Genomic DNA, 24,122 nt, shown 5'->3' with positions numbered 1-24,122 from the left:
CAATCTGATATTTCTTAATCTGATATCACCTAATTTTTAAATTAACTTTTGAGATTGGAAAGATTTGTTTGGCATTCAGACCTATTGTCTCATAGTATTCCTCACTGATACTTGTTGGTGTAGATTGTTATATCCAATCTTCTTCATTATTTCCTCTTTTACCATTTTGAATGTTGAGAAAGGTACAAAGTTTTGGTTCTTGCACTTCTTGTTGCTTCAACCGTTTTGTTAATTGATGCATGTCTTTGATGTTGTCTTTCCATCATCTTCTGGATCTGCCTCGTGCTCTTTGACCTTTTTTTACAGTATGTATGCCTCATATGATACGAAATCCACAAAGATTTTCTCCAGATATACAATATAGACAAAAAAGATTGCTAAGAAATGGCTAACGTACCTGTAGGGAGTTTTGTATTATGGTTGACTGGGTGAATAGCAAGTAGATATGAAGAGGCTACTTTTGGGAAACTGATTGCAAAATTGTGCTGATATATCTGTCGCTCAGCTTTCAGCAGTGTGAAGGTGGCCGGAAAGAAAAGCACCCTGGAACACCTGCAGGATGCCATGGAGATGATCCAGAAGTCCAGCTGTGACATTGAGCTGAAGCTGGCGGGTCTTAAATTTATCATTACGATTTTGGAGGAGGAAGAGGAATCTGGGCAAGGGAGACAGATTGCCACGGCAGAGAGTGAATTTATCATTAGGTTAGCTTTTTTTCATTAGGTCCTGTTATCGTTATGGCATGTTTTGAACAACAGAAGAAATATTGAAGAATGGTTTTAAGTAGCCTTTAAGTAAATTCTTAGTACAATAGCATACCATACCAAAGCCAAAATACGTATGGGGGGGTTGGACTAGAACACCCACAAGGTCCCTTTCAACTGTGTTATTCTGTTATATGCAAAAAGTAGATGCACACCCATTTGTCTTCTTGAAAGAACAGAATGAATTGAATTCTAAATAAATAAAATGTTAGACCTGTGGTGGTGATGCTGTATGCAAACACAGATATCAGCATTTAGAGCGTTTGGAGTCCACTCATCCTTAGATATAGCTTGGCACATTTTTGTTCAAACTTGCAATGTTCTATAGACAGAGATTACAATTGTAGAACTTTTGACACTTTTTTTTCTTTTTAAATAACACCAGAATTTTTGGAAAAGTTGAAATAATTTTTGGATCATCTTTTTATATCTTTTGTATTATATATAATTTGGTTTGTTCATAGTTGAAACATTTTATAGCTGATAGGTGATCATAGTTGAAATATTACATTTAAAATATGATTGAATCCTAAATTTCCAAATTTAGCTAGATGGATGGTTTTGCACCAAAATTCCATGAGCAAGAATGAAATCATAAGTCATATTTTAATGGAAATAAGCTAATTAGCTTATATAGATTAAATAATGTAATTTGCGATGGGTCGGACATGACTTCGCAATTAACAAATTTTAATTCAGAACTTTCTATCCAATATATATATCCCCCCCAAAAAACTATATACAATTTTTTATTTTGTAAAATCTCTGCACTTACAACACATATAATTTAATAAATAACATTTCTAAAAATTCAAATTTGTTTTTTATTTTATTTTGATAGGGTAGTTGGTGTTTAACTCTTTCACTGATGGTGAAAACCTTCTAAACTATGGAAGTCCATTGAATCCAAGTGGATTGATTGTTTCGTATTCTGGTCATTGTAGCACCATTGTCTTGTACCCTTATGAACTGAACATCAGCAATCCCTAGATCGTTCTTTTAAAATGATCTTTTCAAAAATAAAACATTTTTTCAATCCAGTAGCTTAGTATTTTTCTCTGAAAGGACTTGGAAAAGTGTTAGTGAGTGATGGATTTATTTATTTATTTATTTATTTATTTATTTTTCATATTTTTATACCGCCCTATCTCCCTAGGGACTCAGGGCGGTTTACAGGCAGATAAAAATACATATAAATACAAAATAAAACAACAATTAAAAAAAACTTATTCCAAATAGCCAAATAATTAAAAATAACTGTGTACATATTAAAACCCCTTAAAACAAATTTAAATTTAAAATTTAAAATCTAAAATCTAGTCCAGTCCCGCGCAGATAAATAGATGAGTTTTAAGCTCATGGCGAAAGGTTCGGAGGTCCGGAAGTTGACGAAGTCCTGGGGGAAGCTCGTTCCAAAGGGTGGGAGCCCCCACAGAGAAGGCCCTTCCCCTGGGTGTCGCCAGACGGCACTGCCTAGCCGACGGCACCCTGAGGAGTCCCTCTCTGTGAGAGCGCACGGGTCGGTGAGAGGTATTTGGTAGCAGCAGACGGTCCCGTAAATGTTTTCCCCCCTAAATATTTCCAGTTTATTTCCTGGTTCTTCTCATCTCTAGTCTTATGTGATTTGTCAGCTAATCTTCTTCAAAGGCCCTCAGGGTGTGGTCTTGCCTCTTTTCTACCTGCAGGGAGAGAATTGTGAAGACACTGATGGACCTGCTGAGCCACCATGTAAAGGAACACCTGCTTACAGTATTGGGGTTCCAGGTGCTATATCTGCTCATGGCAGAATATGATTGGCAGATGCTCATTGCAACCAAAGGGGGGCTGCATTGTGTGCTGCACTGCATGAAGGAAAACTCCACATCGGTGCTGGTTCAGCAGGCTGGTCTAGCAGTAAGTAGAATGTAGAGATTCCTTGGAATCACATTGCTGGGGAATGCTTATTTATTTCTTTTTTAAAAAACATTTCTACTTTTTTCCGAATAACATAGTCACAAGGCAATTTGCAATCAGAAGTTTAAAACAATGCAATTAAGTAAGCGATTTAAACTGAGCAGCAATCAAAACAAGAAGCATAAAATACTAAAAGGATAAACAAAGCTTATTGTTTTGTTTTATTGAAAACCCACACTTGAGATATTTGAACCAAATATCTGAGGGATATTTGAGGGATTTTCAGATATGGGCCATTTTCTGAAAAAACACTATCCCTTGCAGAGTTGCAAGATCTGGTTCACAGTTCAGATCCAAGCTGCAAAGATATCTAACTGCAGTGGGTGATCGGCAGTCATTGCTTCAATGCCTTTTCCTGCCTTGAGGAAACCCAAAACACCATTGTTCCTTGCATCTTTCAGATTTGATAGTGCCATTATCAGAAGCTAATAACTTCTTTATACTTATGTGCTTTAATAAGCATATAAAGGGTGAAATATTAACTGCGTCTACTTTGCTTTTTGTGAATGAAGAGTACTGATGGAGATTTTGATTCCAATCTACATCTTGTCCTCTTCTCTTTCTTGCTTTTGAGCTGCTGTATTTGACTCCCAGGTACTGAAGATGCTGTTGGATGTGGAGAACTATATGTTACCAAGGGCCTGTGGGAAGCTCCAACCTGAGGACAATTTAGGATTCCAGACAATACAGCAGGTCATGGCCAGCGTTGATTCTGCTTCCAGCAAGGATATTGGCAACTTACTATGTGTCATCCCTGCTGCAGTTGAGAAGATGTTGGGCACACCTGGGTAAGCTCAAGTGAAAATCTTGGTGAAACAAAGAGTTATAACTGTATGGTAGCTATAGGCCACTCATCACTATGGAGAAAATGTTTTTGAGCTTTGGAGGTAAGGATTTCAGTTTCTCTTTTGTTAAAAAAAAATCACCCTAGCAAATTCTTTATTGACTGCTATCTAAATAATTAGCCTTCATTGTTTGGGAAATGAATTTTACTATACTCCCTTCTACTTTCTGTTCCTCTCAGCACGGGCTGATTTACGATCAAGTGTTAATCCTTACCTTTCTTTCCCAGAGCCTCAGCAGCAGTTCAGGATGGGCTTCTGGTGCTCAGCAAGTTGATTGATTATGATAAGACCCTGGCACAGCAAGTAGAAAACTCTGATCTTCGTGGTGTCCTTTGGAACTTCTTGGGCCAAAACTCAGACACAATCATGGCTCACAAGATGCTCACCCATCTGCCTGAACATAAGCCGCCACTGAACAAACAGGATGCAGGTATGAAACATCCCAGTCTTTAGTGTAAACCCTTCTCAGTAATTATGTATATTATGATATCTGAACTCTCCTTTGCATTCTAAAGACCATTGTGATTGGCGGGTTGTCATTTCCCTTTTCACAGATGTAGTACAATTCTTTAGAAGGGCTAACAAATATCACTACCGGTAATACTTTTGGGGTACTTCTAGGGATTTTGGTCAGAGAAGTGAGTGAGATTCCCCCCTTCCCAATATTCTGTTTTTTCCAAAATAAAGTTTCTGGACCAGAAAGCATTTCATTTGTGTCCTTTCAACCTACCCATCAGACTCTGCAGCTGCCTTTAATCTTCATGACATGAACATCACAAAGCTACTGAGTAGTCTGCAGACAAACAGTGTTTGGAAGGAGATGGCAGTGGTGCTGCAATGCTTCCTATCTGACAGAGGTGCCTTTTTTGAGGAAACTAGCCATGAGTTTCTGGTAAATGCGCCGATTCAGAAAGACTTGACAAAGCAGGATTCTGAAAAACAGATACTACTGGGAATGTTAAGGTAAGGCTACTACATTTCAGTAATAGTGTATATGTTTTAAGTGTATATGTTCCTAGAGATGAAGTGAACAATAAATGGGCCTCCAGCTATTGAATCTCATTAAGTCAACCAGTATTGCCAATGATAAAAGAAAGTTGTAATCTTAACAACAATTGTACTGTAGTACAATTACACCTAATTGCCACCTAATGAGAAAGAAGGACTCACTGGAGAAGAGCCTAATGCTGGGAAAGATTGAGGGCAAAAGAAGAAGGGGACGACAGAGAACGAAGTGGCTCGATGGAGTCACTGAAGCAGTAGGCATGAGTTTAAATGGTCTCCAGAGGATGGTAGAGGACAGGAAGGCCTGGAGGAATGTTGTCCATGGGGTCGCGATGGGTCGGACACGACTTCGCAACTAACAACAACAACAATTACAGCAACAAAGGTACCTCTCCTTTCAGTACAGGATATCTTAGGTTCCATCTAGTCTACTGTTCTCATCCTGAAAGTTTTCTTCAGAAAGGGAGGTGACTTGTTGCCTTGCAGATGTTGGACTATAACTCCCACACCTTTGGCTACCCTGATTGAAATTGAAGGCTGGACTATTAGGATTGTTAAGAGATAACGTATGTTCATTTGCTGGTGAGCACGTTTAGATTTATGTTACTTGGTAAATTAATGTATCATGAGGATTTCCCAAATAAACTGGCAGTTCTCTGATTTAGGCTACAATTTGAAGTTACAGAAGAAATAATAGCAATAGCACTTAGACTTTAAAGCTTTAAAGCCCTCTCTAAGCAATTTATAGAGTCAGCCTATTGCCTCCAACAATCTGGGTCCTCATTTTACTGACCTCGGAAGGATGGAAGGCTGAGTCAATCTTGAGCCGGTGAGAATCGAACTGTTGACAGTCAGCAGAATTAGCTTGCAATAGTGCATTCTAATGTACTGTGGCACCCTGGCTCTAATCAAGCTTTTTTCTATGGATTTGCCTCCAGAAATTGTGGGTTCTCCAACACTGGGAGTTTTTAAGAAGAGATTGGACAACCATTTTTCTGAAATGGTATAGGGTTTCCTGCCTGAGCAGGGGGTTGAACTAGAAGACCTCCGAGGTCCCTTCCAACTCTGTTTTTCTGTTACTCTATATTGATCAGGAAAGATTAAGCTGCTTCCATCATGCAAATATGGTGAGAAAGTCTTTTACAAAATGCAAACCATTTTAGAGCATGAATAAAGGAAATTAATCTCTCAGAACAATCTGGAAACCAACAAAAAGGGGCCGAGGAGCCCATCCAACCAATGTAAAGTTGGCTGAATTTTGCTTTTCCCACCTTCTGCAGTTCTAAGGAGTAGTGAAAATATGTCCAGATGCATCAAAACGTCTGGAGACAGAAAAATGATTTTTGGTGGCTGCAAGACTACTTGCACATTTCAGTTAGATTATAAGATGATTAATATAAGAATCAGTCACTTTTGTTTTAGGTATATATGTATTTTCAAAGTGCTTTTTTTGAAAGAAGCTACTTTTCTTTTTTTGATCCAGGCTTTTGAACAAGTGTTTGGATAGTTCATGGAAGGATGTAGTACCCTGGCATAAGTGCATTGAGCCTTGCTTGTCTTCCATAAACAGCCACATAAATGATCGAGAGGTGAGACAGTAGAAATCTCGGAGTACCAACCAGAATCCACCAACCAGAATCTTATAGTTGGACCATTATTTGCTTGTTTTTCCAAGCATTTGCATGCATGTCTTTTTCACCAAAGAAGAGGTGCAACCTGCATTTTTTTAATAAGCTGAAAACTAATACTGTACTCTCAAGTTGCTTTTGTTGTATTTATTACTTAGGTTGCTTTTCTGCTTCTGTTTTGCTCCTGCAGTTTGGTTTTTGCTCGTATATTTTAAATGAGTTTTTGTTAAGTTTTATAGTTAACAGTTATGGTAATTGTTAAGAAAATCAAGAGAAAATTATTTAAATAAATAAAATGTAAAAGTCAGATAAGAAATGCAAATTATTTTTTTAAATGCAGAAAAATATATTGTTCAAAATTCTACTGCCTTCATTCCTTAAAATCTCCTTTTAATGACTTGCTTTTTAGAATGGATGTCTGGAGCTTATAATATCTTGAACTGAATTAAGCTCCCTTAATGCTTGCTGGTCATTGAAAATGGGCAACTTTTGCTAAATCGCAGGTTCCTTACCTCTGCTTAGAAGGATTTCTTTTCTGAGGGACAGGGGGGCCAAGCTGTTTAGTACAGCACATACATTCCATCCCCCAAGGATGAGTTGGGGAAAGAGGCACTAAAGCCATACAGAAAACCTTCAGGGACTAACTATCTGTGCTTTTGTGTTTGCAGATTGTTCAAGAGTTCATTAAATTCTTATACCGCCTGGCCTTCATCAACAAAGACTGTGCTGTTGTAATGTGCTCTTCTGGCATTAGGGAAGCCTTGAGCAAAGTCTTGGAAAAACACAGCTCCAGCCTTTCTCAAGTGACAGAACTGAGGGACCTCATGAATAACTGTGAGAAGCCTGCTAGCCTCTATCAGAAGATGACAGCCACCATCCTGGCTGGTTGCATCCAGGTGAATTTTTTCTTATTTGACTAATAATGCCTAACTTCAGAGAGCAGGCTGAGGATCAGAGTTTCTTGGTAACATGGTGCTCAGATTTACTTTTATCCAAAGGAAATCTAAAACACTCATGGTGCCTTCAGATATCATTATCCAACTGGATGCTCTTCACATAAGTCAGATTACAGCTCTTATACAGTGCAACGGTTGGCAGTGCTGGCTGGGAATGATGGGCTATGAAGTCCAATATTTCTGAAAGTCCAACAATCCAGAAAGCATTGCCTCTCAGTCTAAATATGGGATTCTTTTTTTCCAGTGTAGCTCTGCTGTGTTGTTTAGCCAACCTGACTCTGTACTTTGGCTTTATTTTCTTTTGTCTCCTCTCCAACATGCTTTACAGATGGTTCTAAATCAGATAGAAGAACACAGGCATAGCCATCAGCCTATCAATGTTCCATTTTTTGATGTATTTCTGCACTATCTTTGTCATGGTGAGCATATTGTTAGTGTTGGAGTTTTAGATAACTCATTCCTTCAGAGGCTTTTCCAGCTTCTCCCCCGCCTGGATTTCTTCAATGTTTTCCTTTGTGTATAGGCTGCAGCACTGAAGTAAAGGAAGACAAGTGTTGGGAGAGAGTAGAAGTCTCCTCCAATTCTCAACAGGCCAACAAGTTAGTGGATGGAAATGTCAAAACCTACTGGGAGTCAAATGGCACCACTGGATCCCACTACATCAATGTTTACATGCATCAGGGTGTCATAATCCAGTGAGTGTATGCATCGGGTAAAATGCTCCTGGTTCAGACTGATCCGGTAGCAATGGTGGCGGGTGGTTCGGAGAACCGGTAACAAAAATCCCTGCCCCCCTCCCCCGCCCATTCCCAGCTGAGTCATGCGATTGTCAGAGCCTTTTTTTTTTTACTTTTAAAAGCATTTTTTTACAACCTCTTCGGCTGAAGAGGTTGTAAAAAAATGCTTTTAAAAGTTAAAAAAAAAGATTGTGCACCATAGCTGATCACCACCCCCGCACGCTGTTCTACTTACCGTGTGCCTCCTTTTGCTGTGCACTGCGTGCGCATACCTCACATTTGGTGAATGGTACGCGTTGTGTATGCGCATGCAGCACAGAAATGTGCAACCAGCAAACTAGTAGTAAACCAGTTCAGATTTCACCACTGGTATGCATGAACCAGAAAGAAGGCTTTGAAACAAGGAAATTTGGATAATGGGTTTTTTCTGTCCCTGAACTGTACCTAATGGGCATAATAAGAAAAATCATTTCTGTCATATTGCCTATATCCCTTAAGATGGAAAGAGTACACAAAAAGTTGTGTTCTTACTGAAATATCTAATAATATCATGATGGCTCAGATGCCAAATGGAATTATGGTTTTCCTGTTCAGCCACACCTGGGCAAATAGGTGGCTCACATAACATAAGAAAGGTGTGCCTTTCAATTGTGAGAAAGATGGGCTTTTCAGCTGGGGCTTGGTTCTTAACTCTGAAACTGTTATTCTTGGCTTGTACAGGCAGATGTCACTACTGGTGGCCAGCGAGGATTCAAGCTACATGCCGGCCCGGATTACAGTTATGGCAGGAGAGAGCATTTCCAGCATCAACACCAAGCTCAATATGGTCAGTCCTGTGGACTTCCCCAATAACCTAGGCTTCCACAGCTAGAGGGAAGAGCACAGAGCTCTTCAGCTTGCCTTGTAAGGATTCCCACTATGAGGAATACTTTTCAGGAGAAAGACTATAGTTTTGCATGAAACTTGCAGAAAGTCACTTGATTCAGTCACTTGTTTATTATATCGATATCCCATATAGCTTGTGTTATCATTATATCATTTTATATCTTGAGTCTTTGAGGGACAGCCAATATCTTCATGACTTCTACCTACCTGATAGCTGTTGTGGTCCATCAGCAGCCTACGGAGCTGGCAACAGAATTGGACAGCGATGAGGCTGAGGTGAGGCCAGGTCCATCAGGAAGTGAGGTGCAGACTCCAGAGCCTCCAGAGACTGATAGTAGTGAGAAGAGGAACAGGAGGAGCCTGTTCCTAATGCACACATGAGAAGAGCTGCCAGAAGGCAAGAGCAGCTCAAGCAAAAAGGACAACTTGGGAATAGGGCCAAGAGATGATTGGCCCCTCCCAGCACCGGTGTTTCGAGCTTTGCTGGAAAACAATGTTGTAGCTGCGTCTTCTGCGTCGTCTTCTGCTTCGTCTACATCTTTGTTTTTGTGGCTTCTGGATGTTTGTCAGGAAGGGCCTTTGGCAGTTTGCCTAATTGGACCAAGGTTTGTGAGATAACTGAGGAATTTGTATTGGGGGGGCATTTTTTTACTTTGAGTTGAATGATGCTGGGAATGAAGTAATTCCCAGCTCTTCGAATAAAGTTTGTTTGTTTTTCCATGGACTAAGTTTATTACTATCTACTTGGGCCTGGGTCACAACAGTAACAGCTAGCAGAATTGGGTGCTATGGATACTTTCAATTAAACAATATCATTTGTTGGGACCCAGGGCACAAGCCATCGCTCTCATGGCATCTGTGCTCTGGAATGAGGTCCTCTCAGAGATTCTTGTGACTCCCATTCTGATGGTGTTCCCCAAAGCTTTGAACACCTGGTTGTTTTCTGGGTCTTGTATAGAGCCAAGTCAGATGGGCTTTTGGATTTGGAGTGTGTTGTCTGAATGGCTGATGTAGTTTGGAATATTTTCTATACAACATTTTGTATATTGTTTATTTTAAATTGTGAGCCACCAGAATCACATTCAGGCATCTAATCCAATGTCCAACATGGAAGATAATAACTCTGTAACAGTTTAAATTACTTGTAACGATTTGTCAGAAAACCACCATTGAAGATAATGCAGAGATCTGGATCTTCCCAGATTCAGACTAACCTACCGTTTAACAGGAACAAATAGCAGATTGATGGAAGACCATTACCTGGGCAGATAAAAGATTTGTAGTGATTTTGACCCCAGCTAACATTTTATAAAAATGCTAAAAACCACAAAATGACTGCCAGGCTTGTGTAACCACTTTTAACACTTATGCTGTCTTTATTTGTGGTGCTGTGCTCCAGTATGATTTACTTAGGTTTGCCTTTATTTTTACATAACTCTAGATGGTATGGCAACCATGATTTATTCTTTATGCAATGTGTAAATTCATTTACTCAGGCCTGGTCAGAAACTGATTAAATCTATCAACTCACCTGAAATATAAGTTTCCCAGAGAAAGGAGAAGCAAAGAAAACATATACTGTATATGTAAGTGAAGGGAGAATACACTTTCTTCTGAGTATTCAAGTATAAAATGTTGATTTCTCTATCTCTCTATGTAGAGAATAGAGAAAGTTGTGAGAAATGCTCCTGCTATTTCTCCAGGTGGAGTTTCATATCCCCCAACTGCTTTTTATGGCGCAGCTTGCTTTTTTCTCTTCTGCAAGTTAGTGATTACTGTGTGTTATTCATTGTTGTTCATAGAAAAACACCCTTGGCTTTGGCAGTGAGGCTTAATGGCAAAAATTGAATATATTTAGTTGTTTTAAATACACTTAGAGAGATTAGCAGGAAGTGTGAACAGAGTCCCTCTGGATCAGACACAGACCTACCTTGTCCCAAATGGCCAACTGGCTGCCAGAAGAAAGCTGCCGACAAGCAGGGTATGAAAGCCTAGCATCTTTCAGTTCATGTTTCCCAGCAACTGGTAAAAAGCAGATTGCTATGCCTTTGTTAATGGCAACTGTGGATAGCTTTATCCTCTGTAGGTTGTCTAATCCCCCTTCAAAATCATCTGGCAGTAGCAATTTATTATGTGATTTCTCCCTGTTATCTGTGCTGAATCACTTAGAATGTTGATCCTGAGTTTGAGTATATATTGTGTTTGTTGTCTCCATTTTTGTCCTTAACCTACTATTTTTTTATATAAGTTGTTCCCTTCCTTCCTAGTTTATTTATCATTTTAATTAACCTGTGTGTGTTGCACCCTCCGGAGGGATACAATCAGAGCAGTTTTTAATGGTAGTTAAATTACGCATTTATAGCGAGACTATATATTGACAGTCATAGTTTTGATTATTTCCAGCACAAAAGATTTGCTTTTATGTGTGCTAAATTGATGTTGCCATTAAACTGCTCACTATATCTTTCGATGTCTTTCTTGGGAATTAACCACTCACTCAGATATCATCAGTAGCTATACAAAGCTAGAATGTTCAGCCATCGTTCGACAGTTGTTCCCACCATGTAAGGGCTAAGATGAGATGAGGGAAAGCAAGAAACAGCCATTTCCAGGTACAGAGAACTAATCTTTAAAACAGTGTGGCTGTTTCCCAAGTCCAGCTGTACCACAACCAAATATTTATTTATTTATTTATTTATTCGTATTTTTATACCGCCCTTCTCCGAAGACTCAGGGCGGTGTACAGCCAATAAAACGACAAAAATCCCAACAAGTTTAAAATACACTATCAAATTTAAAAAAACTGATTCAATCGCTGTAACTTAAAATATTAGCTAAAATTTATCAAAACTAAAACCTTGGTAAAAACCCTATTAAAACCCACTAAAACCCCCATACTAAAATCAATCAGGCCAGCCCCGCTTGGTGAAAAAAGAAAGTCTTGAGCTCGCGCTTAAAGGTCCGGAGATCAGGGAGGAGACGGAGTCCCACCGGCAGCTCATTCCATAAAGCCGGGCCCCCCACAGAGAACGCCCTTCCCCTGGGGGCCGCCAGCCGACATTGACTAGCCAACGGCACCCTAAGAAGACCCTCCCTGTGGGCGCGCACTGGACGTATCGGACAATGGGAGGTAACTGTCGGCAGCAGGCGGTCCCGTAAATATCCTGATCCAATGCCATGGAGTGCTTTAAAGGTGATAACCAACACCTTGAAGCGCACCTGGAAGACCACCGGCAACCAATGCAGCTTGCGCAGGAGAGGTGTTACATGGGAGCTACGAGGAGCTCCCTCAATCCCCTGCGCGGCCGCATTCTGCACCAGTTGGAGCCTCCGGGTGCTCCTCAAGGGGAGCCCCATGTAGAGAGCATTGCAGTAATCCAGACGGGAAGTGACGAGGGCATGAGTGACCGTGCATAACGCGTCCTGGTCCAGGAAAGGGTGCAACTGGCGAATCAGGCGAACCTGATGAAAAGCTCCCCTGGCGACGGCTGTCAAGTGGTCTTCTAAAGACAGCCGTGCATCCAGGAGAACGCCTAAATTGCGCACCAATTCCCTGGGGGCTAACGATTCGCCCCCCACAGTCAGCGATGGAGTAAGCTGACTGTGCCGGGACGCTGGCATCCACAGCCACTCCGTCTTGGATGGGTTGAGTCGGAGCCTATTCGTCCCCATCCAGACCCGAACGGCCTCAAGACACCGAGTCATCACATCGACGGCTTCGTTGGGGTGGTTCGGGGTAGAGATGTACAATTGAGTGTCGTCAGCATACAGCTGACAGCTCACCCCGAAACCACAGATGATCTCTCCCAGCGGCTTCATATAGATGTTGAACTTAAACTTAAATTAAATATCCTTTAATTTGTGAGGGCAAGGAAAGCATCCACAGTTTAAACTCTGGAACACAATCATATAGATAAGCTATGAAGATTCTCAATCATCCAGGTCATCTTTTTTCCCCCAGAAAAATCACTCCAGTTGCCTTTTCAAAATAAAAACTACTTTTGATATAGATAAGCTCTGGTTTCTTTGCAGAAGGCAAATCATGTTGTATGTAATGTTTATTCCAGTCTGTAGGGTAGATTTTTAATTAGTCAAATCCAGACGGAGAATCTTCTACCAAAATAAACAACCTGTTCACTAACAGCTTGTGTTTGAAGAGCTGGGATTTACTGCTGCGTCCTAGTGTGAAGTCTGATATATGGAATCACATTTATTTTTTTAAAACCTGTGCTCTTAAGTTTGAAGAGACTGGAGTTTGGAGTTCTGTTCCTTTCTATAAAATAATTTGATATTTTCAGTAAGCTTATCAGTCCCATGGCTCATTTAACTTCAGATGTAACTCATTTAAATACAATGGATGATCAGTCAGATTGCATTTCTATGGCCTTGAATTTTTATTTAACCAGCCTCTTGGGGATATTCAGATATATTGGGACATGCTCAAAATCTTGTGTTTGTAGAAATGTCCCTGATGCCCTATCATTCTACAACCTCAGGTTTTTGTGGTCTCTTCAAATTTCTATCACAGAAAGTGACTTTTTGTTTTTACTCCGAAAGGCCTGTTTGTTAAAGGCTTTTGTGAATTGACATTTTGTTCATACCATTTCAGTCAGGAGTTGGGTTCTTTCTTTTCTACCTGAATAGGAATTTTCACCATGTCATCAGTAAAGTTTCATTGACATAGTTGACATTCTTTCTCTTTTCTCCACAAAGGTAAATGTCCCACCTTTATCTACCAGAGTGATCCTGTTAGAGAACATGACCCGCTTCTGGCCTATCATACAGATCAAGATTAAGCGTTGCCAGCAGGTAGGTAGGTGTGCTTTCCTTCTGTTCCAACAGTGAGAGCAACTTGACTAATTGGGAAGGAAGCAGACATGGTGCACGAGGAGTATATACCAGGTTGGAAGTCTGATTTAGAGCATTACCATGTGATCCACAGGGTGGCATTGACACACGTGTGCGTGGCATCGAAGTGATGGGCCCCAAGCCCACCTTCTGGCCCATCTTCAGGGAGCAGCTGTGCCAGCGGACACACCTCTTCTACGCTACTAAAGCACACACTTGGTGCCAAGAAATTTCAGCAGACCAGATGCAGTTGCTGCAGCTTTTTAACAGGTCAGCAGGCCTTTCCTAATGGAAGACTTTTGTCCTTTAGAGCGGGGGAGTTGGCCTTGGCGGGGGGGGGGGGAGAGGGAGGTCAGCAAAGAGTCTGTTTCAGAGCATGTTTCCTAGATCACAAACTTTCTATGGTGTTGAATTTTTATTTAACCAGCCTCTTTGGCAGAGGCGGGTTTCAGCAGGTTCTGACCAGTTCTGGAGAACCAGTAGTGGAAATTTTGAGTAGTTCAGAGAACCGGTAGTAAAAATTTTGACTAGCCCCACCCCCCATCTATTCTCCGCCTCCCAAGTCCCAGCTGATCGGGAAGAAATGGAGATTTTACAGTATCTTTCCCCTGCCACACTCACCAAGCCATGCCACGCCTACCAAGCCACACCCACAGAACCAGTAGTAAAAAAAATTGAAACCCACCACTGCTCTTGGGGATATTCAGATACATTGGGATCTGCTCAAAATATTGTGTTTGTAGAAATGCCTCTGGTGCCATATCCTTCTACAACTTCAGATGTTTGTGGCTCTTCAAATTTCTGTCATAGAAACTGACAGAAGTGACTAGTGGGATTGCATTCCTTTCCTTATCCTGTTTATTAATATCGAACATATTGACCAAACTCCATCTCCCCATTTACTTGCTTTACTGCATGTATATATATATATATATATATACCCGTTCTTGGTTGTTTTTTCTCCCCCAAAATAAAAAGCTCAGTCTTCGCCCTTTCCGAATGCAGGTTGAACAGTGCCTTGAGTCACGAGGAACTGTTTGCCAATCGCTTCCTTCCTGATGATGAAGCTGCCCAGGTTCTAGGCAAGACCTGTTGGGAGGCCCTGATCAGTCCCTTGGTGCAGAGAATCACTTCTCCAGGTATGGGCTCCCTCTCCTCTCTTGGCAGCCTTTGCTCTTCCTCTTTCTCAGCAATCTTACGGATTGTTCTTTTTTTCCTCCCTGTTTTTCCAGGCCCCAATGGTACCAGCCCCCTGTCTTGGCTCCTAAGTCAATACTTGGAAAACCTGGAGGCAGCAACAAGCCAGAATATTTCCTTTAATTCCCGTGTTCGGCATCTGAGCCATCTGCTGGTACATGTAGATCCCAGTGGCCCTGAGCCCAAAGAACTGACGTCTCTTATTCAATGCAGTGAGTCCTCTCCCATGGAACAAAGAAAAGCATAAAATGGGCAGATGAGGGATGATGAGAAACATGGGAAGTCCATGAATATGTTGTATGGTCACACTGGCAAAACAAGAACAGGCAGCAGAATAGCGTAGAGAAGGACTGCGGTGGGATGGAGGAGTAGCAAGCCATTCTTGATCAGAAGAAAACTTTAAAGGACTCAGAAAATTGGAGAGTGTTACTTGGCTCTCTATTGCTTCCCTGTCCCAGAAGCCTTCCTAAATGCTGTATGAATTTCCTTTTCCAGATAGGAAGAATACCAAGTATAAGGAGTTCAGATCAGCAAGCCTAAAGGTCACCGTGAAAAAATCCACCAATTTGATAAGCATCACACAGTGCTGGAAAGATGTTGTGCAGCAGCAGGTAAGGGTGGCTGAAAGGTGATGTTCAGCAACAAGAACAGAACAGAGCAGAATAACTGAACTGGAAGGGACCTTGGAGGTCTTCTAATCCAATCCCCTGCTCAGACAGGAAGCCCTACACCACTTCAGATAAATGGTTGTCCAATCGCTTCTTAAAAACTTCTAATGTTGGAGCATTCACATCTTCTGGAGGCAAGTTGGTTAATTGTTCTAACTGTCAGGAAATTACTGCTTAGTTCTAGGTTGCTTCTCTCCTTGATTAGTGGCCATCCATTGCTTCTTGTCCTACCTTCAGGTGCTTTGGAAAATAAGTAGACCTTCTCTTCTTTGTGGCAGCTCTTCAAATATTGGAACACTACTATCATGTCACCTCTAGTCCTTCTTTTCATTAAACTAGACATGCCCAATTCCAGCAACCGTTCTTTATATGTTTTAACTGGAGGTCATCTTTGTTGCTCTTCTCTACACTCTTTCTAGAGTCTCAATATCTTTTTTACATTGTAGTGACTAAAACTGTATGCCGTATTCCAATTGTGGTCTTTCCAAGTGTGGTCTCATAGAGTGAGACTTACATATCTCTTATGTATCAAGGAAGATAGGGCTTTTGGGTCTGCTGATGCAAACTGGGCTTTACAGTCAAGCAATTGATGTATATTTCATGTTTATTTATAGTGCATGTGTGGGTGCTGTTGAAAGTGAAGGAGTTCTTAGGGCTTTACTTCAGGATCCAAAGACTTTAAGAAAGACCAGTTGGACACCAAATTCTCAGAAGAAAAGTGTGTATCTGTTTTAGGCTCTGTTGTCCACTAACTTAGGTGGTTTTATTTTTATTGTGAAATGAAAACCCAGAGCATTTCTTAGGCCTTTGGGTTTATAGAAAGATAGAAAATTAGACATGTTGGTAAAACATTCCAAAACAGCAGTCAGCTGTAAAAAAATCGGTCTTGTGTGAAAAAAAGATTTGGCACTGCAAAAGGCTACCTTGAGTTTGGTTCCACTGAACCAGATAGAAAGGTTATGATTTTAAAATACTTCATGTGTTTCGGTTCCAGGTGAAACAGTTCTTGAAGTCCTTTTGGCAGGCCCCTGACTTTGTCGAGCGATACCGTAGCATCTACCAGCATCTTCGTACCGCCATGGAGGAGTTGTTTGGGCAGAAGATGTTCTTTTTGTTGGCCTTGCACGATGGCTTCTCTGAAGGCTTGGTAGAGCTGCCCTTCTCGTCAGCTGCCCATGTGAGTATGGCATGGATGGTTGGGAACTAAGATGTCTTCTAAAATGAAGGTAGGGAACCTGAGGCCCAAGGCCAGATCTGCTCCCTGAAAAGAATTACAGGGTGTATTTTGGATTTTAAATATACTGTCAAACCTTCCTGAACAGGTGTGTATTTCTGTCACTTTAAATACAACTGTTTACCTTTAAAATATACTGTGAGACAGGACTGAAACACAATTCTATTATATGTTAAAACAGGAAAAATAATTTCAGAAATGTATAACATTTCTTTTGAATGTACCATGCTCATATATAACCAGTGTGGGTTTTTTATAACGAATATAAATTATTTACTGTAACTCTAAACCACACATGAATAAGTAGTTGAGTTGCTTATTTAGGAAAGCAAGATAGCTTCAGAAAACTATCTATTTTACAGTCTTTCTAATCTTATAATGACTAAACTGTTCATATCTCATCCTTGACAAACTTTTACAAATGGATAGCTTGAGATAACATCATTTTCTCTCAAATTCTTATATTAAAATATTTATTAGTTTAATTTTTTTCCTGACATATTTTATGTAGGGGAAAATGACAATACGAGTATCTATTCACTATCTTTCTTAACAGCCTTCTGTGATTTTTCAGAACCTGTCTATTTAAGAATCAAACATTTTTGTACTTTTAACAAACCACATTTTATAGGTTTCCTTGCTTTGAGTTCCATTGATACAAGATATCAGAGTTATACCCAATGTTGGATATGTTCTGTAAAATTACTGTAGCTGCCAGATGCTGGTTTTAAGAATTGTGTGACAAAATGCTTTTTCTTGAAGTTTTTTTCTATATTGGTTTCACTAATAATGCTTACAAATGAAATTATACAGGTGATGCTTTTCTTGTCATAATTAAATTGTAACTTTTAATGTGACACAAAGGAAACTATGGTAATTTTTGCCTTATAACCATTTATTTAATGATGGTACGAAGTGGTCTGCCTTGGAAAAAGTCACTTATAACCCATCCATGAAGTTACAACCATGGCACCAGCCCCCTGCTCACAGGATCACAATTTGGCGCTTGGCAACTTATGATAGTTTCAGCATCTTGTAATCAATGATCACAATTGGCTATCTTCCCAGTCTGCTTCCAATAGACAAAGCCAATTGGGCAAGTCAGAATTGCTTAATGACTGCATGATTCACTTAATGACCATATGATTTGCTTAATGACTGTGATAAAAATTGTAAAATTGGGTCTAGTCGTGTGTGACTTAGTTAACGGGTACATCACTTAACGACCAACACTTGGCACCTCCTTTTCTATGACTTCAGGTAAGCGAGAAGTTTGCCCAATACATTGACCAATGGATCCGAGACTGCTGGACAGACTCAACTAACACAGAGAATGTGCAGCATCTGCAACAGAGCCTCGAGCCCATCAGTTTCCTGGCAGAATTGGAATTGGCCAACATTTTTGAACATTTCTATCGGTGAGGAAAAGGAAAGAAAATGAGAGTTTGTTGCACCTGCAAACAAAGGAGATTGATCTCATGCTGCAAGTTCTTGGACAGTAGCGGTTAAGCACTTTAGTCTGCATGAAACCATCCTCAAAAATAGTGTGGTACTAGAGTTTGTTCTGAGGGATAATGGGGCCAGATGGCAGATCAGTCTGGCTCTTGCTTGTCTAGGTAGGCCTATCCCAAAGGTGCTTTTTCAAGAGACAATTGGACTCTCTTGTTTTTTCTTTGAACACGTTTCGCCTCTCTTCCAAGAAGCTTTTTCAGGTCTGACTGGGGGGTGGGGAATGAAAAAATGTATATTCCTTGCAGACAGCTGGTCATTTGCATTCTTTTAGAGCATCCTTGAAGCCACTCAACCTCCAAGTGGCCTCAATGACTCTCTATAAGAATGCAAATGATCAGCTGTCTGCAAGGAATATAAATCTTTTCAATCCCCACCATCCAGACAGAACTGAAGAAGCTTCTCAGAGGAGAAGCGAAATGTCTTCGAAGAAAAAAACAAGAAAGTCCAGTTGCCTCCTGAAAAACCACCTCTGGGACAACCATGACCTGGATGACCGAGAATCTCTATAGACATATAGATAAGCTTATATCTCAGAAGCAGGGTGTCAGTGGAGGCATGAAAATGAGTGTAGGGTGATGGGAGAGCTCTGGTTTTTTTAAAAATTCACCCAGATTTCCTTGTCTCTTCAGCTACTATCTAGGAGAACGCCTTCTGTCTCTGGGCAGTACATGGCTGGAGTCCGCCGTGGTAGAGCAAATTGGACTCTGCTTCCCCAGCCGTTACCCTCAGCAGATGCTGAAGAACTTGAGTGAGCTAGAGCAGCAGCAGCAGAAGTTTCACCTTTTTCAGCTCCAGCAGCTTGACAAACATTTTCTGGAAGTTGATCAGCAAGGAAGATTGAAAGAAGAGGGAGAGGCAGAGGTGAGCTGGATAGGAATGCTTCTTCTAGGGCTAAAATCTCCAAAGTCAAGGCATTTTTTTCCCCTCTCACATCTTTTTTCCCAGTTGTAAATTACTAGAACGTTCTGCTGTCCTTCAGAAGCCATAAACCTGATACTAGATGTTTTGCTCCCAGATGATGCAGGAGAGGTCATTCTTACAGGAGGAAGAAGCAGAGGTGAAGGTATTGCTCTTGTCTCCCTTCTGCTGGACCATCCCTCCACTGTGCTACCTAAAAGACCCTATCAGGTTTTTCCCTTCATCCCTCAGTCAGCACCTGAGCAAGTTTGCAGATTTCTACATCCAGAGTGAGTATGGCACTGTCCTCAGCCCAAGTTTTGTTTGGTCCCTTCTATTTCTTTCTTAAGTTGATAGTAAGCAAATCAATGTCACTTTACCCAAAGATGATGAGAAAAGACAGAGTTGGGGCAAATTTTTAGAGATTCAAGCAAGCATCAGATTTGCTTCTATCTACTGTATCTACCAGTATTGTGATATCTGGTTAATATGAAGGGCAGGGAATGGCCTAGTCCCCAAGTCCCAGCATAACATGTAGGGTGTTGGTGTGCCTGCCAGAACACTGCATCTGCTGAACTCTGTGCCCTAATCTCTTTTTAAAAATGTTCTTAATTAAAGAAAAGGGAAGTTTGCATATTATGTAGACCTTTATTTCAAAAACTATATCTCTGGGTCATACAATGTAATATGCCATGTAGTAGAAGTCTACTATTCTTAGATCAAATGGAGGATGGCTGTAATTTAGTGCTTTACTTTCCATGCTGTGAGAGCGTTTATAACATGGATTCAACATTCTGAATGTTCCAATTGAGTCAAAAGGTTGGGAACTGATCTAGCTCTTTGATTACCTCAAAGCTACACGTGTGCATGGAATTGCCGAGCCATTATGAAACTATTTAAATGTAAGATTGAGATGAAAGATTATAATGAATGCCCCAAAGATACTTTTTCAAGTGGCAACTGGACTTTCTGGTTTTTCTTTGAAGACGTTTTGCTTCTCATCCAAGAAACTTCTTCAGCTCTCTTCAGTACTTCTTCAAGAACTTCCAAGAAGCTTCTTCAGTTCTCCCAGAGATGAAGAAGCTTCTTGGGAGGAGAACAAAATGTCTTCAAAGAAAAACCAGAAAGTCCAGTTATCTCTCGAAAAAGCACCTTTGGGACAACCATGACCTGGTTGACTGAGAATCTCCATAGACATTACAATGGTTAGGCATTACAATTCTTGATGAGCCATTTCGGTATGTAGATCGATATTGGCAATCTTGCTGGTGTATCTTGGTCGCTGATCCCTTCGTCTCTTGCAGGTCAGAGCTGCTTTGGGTTGGAGCATACAAAGCCACCACGCTTACAGTGGACTTGGTTGGGCCATGCAGAGCTGGATTACCAAGGCTGCATCCTGCAGGTGTCCACCCTGCAAATGTACATTCTTCTGTGCTTCAACAGCGCTCAGGTCTTGACCATTGTTCCCTCTAATTTCTCACTTTGCATGTGTGGGGGAAAAATGTTTTATGCAGCTTTTCCCAAACCAAGTAGAAATGTGTGCACCACAATATGAGTATAGAAATAAATTGCAAATATGTGAGCTAAGTGCCACCTTAGATGTGAAACCACCTGGGTGACCTTGGGCCAGTCAACCTCTCTCAGCTGTAGGAAGAAGGTGATGGCAAACCAAATGTTGCCAAGAAAACTGCAAGGGACCAGTGCAAGCAGCCATCAGGAGTTACACACACAAAGGAGGGAGTTGTAAATTGACTCCGGATGTACTCCAATTTGAGGAATTTTTGCATTATGCAAATAAATGTCGTTTCTTCTTTTTTATAAGCGAAGGAAGTTCTGTCCCTAATGGTGAGAAGTAACTTGTATTCGGCCAGATGGTTTGCTTGATTCAGGCTTCTGTCTTATTTTATAGCTGCTCCCCAAATTAATTGAAAATGTTTAGATTCACAAAACCAATTTTAATGAGTTTGTCTATTCTGAGACAATTAAGAATCCTGAAGTGTTCTACATGATCTGCAGTTTGAATTTTAAAAATGTTAATCTGAATTGGATATTATTTTTTTGAAATCTTGGTGAGGCTGAATTGGTTCTGTGGGTGCTGTGGTTGTGAATCCTTTTGCCAGGATCTTTTTCTCTTGTCTGTAGTTTACTGCACTACCGTCTTGGAAGTGGGCATTTCATTGGATTTACAATCCCTCTCAGAATGGGTTTAAACGCAGGGGTGTCCAAACTTGGTCCCTTTAAGACTTTTGGACTTCAACTCCCAGAGTCCCTCAGCCAGCAAAGCTGGCTGAGGAACTCTGGGAGTTGAAGTCCAAAAGTCTTAAAGGGACCAAGTTTGGACACCCCTGGTTTAAAGACTACATTTTTTTTTATGGGGAAAAAAAAAAAAAGACTACAAGTCACGTGTCACAGCATTCTCCTATCTCTTTCTCAACTATTTTTTCTTCTATTGGTTTCAGGAAGTTTCTGTGGAGACACTATTAGAAGCCACAGGTCTCTCCCGTGTCTTTCTAGGTCATGCACTGAAACCCCTGATAAAGGAGAATGGGATCCTCTCCCAGAGACAGGGTAAGTTGCGTGGGGGGGGGATATTCTGTAAGAGACTGAGGGTTTTGTCCTTTTGGAAAATTAACTCTAGTACGTTGGGTGGAAATCTTGAAATCCCACGGAGCACTTGGTTTACCAGCTTCAGTTATGAAATAAAAGAGCTTTCTGGCTAGGTTTAGAAAGGCCCACCTTTCTGCTCCTCTAAGGCTGAGTCTTCTCTGCTAGGTATTTTAAGACTGAATGAGGAGGTACTAGGTCATGTATCTGGCCAGCGCCTGTGTCTCTGGCCCAAACCGATATACCTGAATGTGGAAGAAAAAGTATGCCATGCTGTGGAGGAAAAAAGGAACATCATCTGCTGCTGCCTCAACCAGATCCTGAAGGAAGAGAAAGAGATACATATCGACAGCCTGGTATTCAAGGTATAGATTCCACAGATTCCACCCTTTTAGTCATCCCAGCTGGCAATCCAAAGAAACACTATAACCGGCAACTGAGGTTGGAATTTCCATTGCTAAGTGATATTCAGTGTCACATGACATTGCTTAGCGATGGCAATGGCAGCAATTCCGGTTGCCAGTGTCACCCCAGGCCCACGCAGGATGTTAACCGAGGACCTTATGTGATCGCAACATGGGAAGAGGTGGGAATCCTAGGCAAATAGGCCAGGGAGTAGGGGCTGTGGGCAGGTGCTGCGGGTAGGCGCTGAAGAGCCTGGGTGGGTGCTGTCGGAGGCCAAATGGGTGCCAAGGATAGGTGTACTATGGAGTGCTGGTGGGCAGGCAAAAGCAACTTGCAACCGCCTGCCAGCTTTCCCCTCAACTTTGTTTGTGGGAAGCCAGCAGGGACAGTTGGAAATGCCGGATCACATGATCGCAGGATGCTGCAATTGTAATTGTGAGCTGGTTGCCAAGCACCTAATTCTCTATCATTTGACCATGGGAACATTGCAACGGCTGCAGTTTGTGATCAGTCGTCCTGGTTCAGAGCCATCGTAACGTTGAATGTCGCTAAATGAGTGGTCATAACCCAAGGATTACCTGTAATTCGATTCATTCTTTTTGCCTCTTCCAGGTAATTGATGCCTGCCACAAACAGAGGCTTGGATCACCTTCAGACTTCTTGGGAAATGTCTGCAGCAGTGCGGATGTCCTCTCTTGTATCTTGAATTTGTTAAATCAGGGTTTTGTCCAGCGCCACGAAAGTTTTCCACAACTTTTACAGTATGTATGTGTGGACATTCCAACCCCAGCAGTGCCAAAGAATCAGCCTCAAGTAGTATTTCAGACTGTAAAAATCAAAAAAGTGCCCAGTATGCCTTGTATGGAGAAGAAACAGACATTTTCTACATTTAGGTAAAATTGCTGTGTGTGTGTGTGTGTGTGTGTGTGTGTGTGTGTGTGTGTGTGTGTGTGTGTGTGTGTGTGTGTGCGTGTGTGTGAGACAAGCTCAGAAAGTAAGCCTAAAAGCTGTTTGTAAAAGCATCAGTTTCTGGTTAGTATGGCTGTAGGGAGTTTCTTGTGTTTTGTCCTTTCTACTGGTTTTCCACATGTAGAACTGATTGCTCGAACATTAAAAGCTGGGAAGACGAACTGACCAAGTGTTGCACAGAGCAGTTTTTTCCAGTAAAATTCTTCTTCCTGAAAAGAACTGGCTCTGTTCTTCCACTGCCTGGCTGCACTTGAGGGACATGACTTCGGGAATAATTGAACACATTGTTTTTTTCTCTACAGCTTGAGCAAAGTGGCTAGAGTCTAAAGCCAGACAGTTCAAATATTTCCCTCCCCCACCGCCTGCCCACATGTATCTACCTATTTTCAGAATGTTGTGTTGCCACAGGATGTAGTTGAAACCTCCTTCTCTTATATGATGAATGGTTGGTATCCATCATCCTCTTTAGAGTCTTTAACGCATGAACTCTGGACTTCCAGAGTTCCTCAGCCAGAACTCTGGGAGTTGAAGTCCACAAGTCTTAAAAGAGCCAAGTTTGCAGATCCCTGCCTTATAGCAATGAACTTTTTCTATTTATTTGCAGTCCTTGTCTACTTTACAAGACGTGTGTGTTTGTAATCCAGGTTCATTAAGAAAATTATTCATTTTTTAAAAAAAACATTTTATTTGCGGCATACAATTTCAGATGATTTACCTACTTGTATTTTGCACATTATGCGCAAGTAGTTGCTTATTTCACTATGACAACTAATTGGTTGGGGGGCTCTTTATTTTTCCCCCCTATAGTGGTAGATTGCTTGAGATGTAAAAATGAGAGATGGAAGTTCCTGCTCAACAATATTTCCATGGTTTATGTTTTGAGCTACTTAGTTACCTAGTGCAGCTGCCTTCCACTTCAGTTCTTTTCTATATGTTATCCAAAATCTTGGAAGCACATCAATTGCCAAATTCCAAATAAAGACAAATTTGGCAATATACAGAATGTGGCTTTTTG

The 24,122-nt window shown here is 41.1% G+C and overlaps 1 protein-coding gene across 1 annotated transcript in view; it reads left to right on the top strand.

Annotated features, from left to right (window-relative positions):
• The window catches only part of LOC131191192 (cullin-7-like), a 40,108-nt gene that overhangs the window by 12,613 nt on the left and 3,373 nt on the right, over window positions 1-24,122 (top strand). Inside the window, exons 9-31 of the mRNA XM_058169110.1 lie at window positions 506-704; window positions 2,450-2,657; window positions 3,312-3,505; window positions 3,790-3,992; window positions 4,300-4,525; window positions 6,051-6,156; window positions 6,864-7,091; window positions 7,480-7,570; window positions 7,675-7,846; window positions 8,609-8,714; window positions 13,487-13,582; window positions 13,716-13,891; window positions 14,627-14,760; window positions 14,854-15,030; window positions 15,314-15,429; window positions 16,481-16,663; window positions 17,981-18,138; window positions 18,862-19,093; window positions 19,248-19,419; window positions 20,434-20,579; window positions 21,589-21,697; window positions 21,902-22,098; window positions 22,751-23,031. Coding sequence (XP_058025093.1) covers window positions 506-704; window positions 2,450-2,657; window positions 3,312-3,505; window positions 3,790-3,992; window positions 4,300-4,525; window positions 6,051-6,156; window positions 6,864-7,091; window positions 7,480-7,570; window positions 7,675-7,846; window positions 8,609-8,714; window positions 13,487-13,582; window positions 13,716-13,891; window positions 14,627-14,760; window positions 14,854-15,030; window positions 15,314-15,429; window positions 16,481-16,663; window positions 17,981-18,138; window positions 18,862-19,093; window positions 19,248-19,419; window positions 20,434-20,579; window positions 21,589-21,697; window positions 21,902-22,098; window positions 22,751-23,031 — 3,910 coding nt within the window. The remainder of the gene's footprint in view (window positions 1-505; window positions 705-2,449; window positions 2,658-3,311; window positions 3,506-3,789; window positions 3,993-4,299; window positions 4,526-6,050; window positions 6,157-6,863; window positions 7,092-7,479; window positions 7,571-7,674; window positions 7,847-8,608; window positions 8,715-13,486; window positions 13,583-13,715; window positions 13,892-14,626; window positions 14,761-14,853; window positions 15,031-15,313; window positions 15,430-16,480; window positions 16,664-17,980; window positions 18,139-18,861; window positions 19,094-19,247; window positions 19,420-20,433; window positions 20,580-21,588; window positions 21,698-21,901; window positions 22,099-22,750; window positions 23,032-24,122) is intronic.

This window comes from Ahaetulla prasina, chromosome 1, assembly GCF_028640845.1.
Source record: "Ahaetulla prasina isolate Xishuangbanna chromosome 1, ASM2864084v1, whole genome shotgun sequence".
Lineage (NCBI taxonomy): Eukaryota > Metazoa > Chordata > Lepidosauria > Squamata > Colubridae > Ahaetulla > Ahaetulla prasina.
Note: the sequence above shows the minus strand (reverse complement) of the source record. Positions and strands in the feature narration are given on the sequence as shown.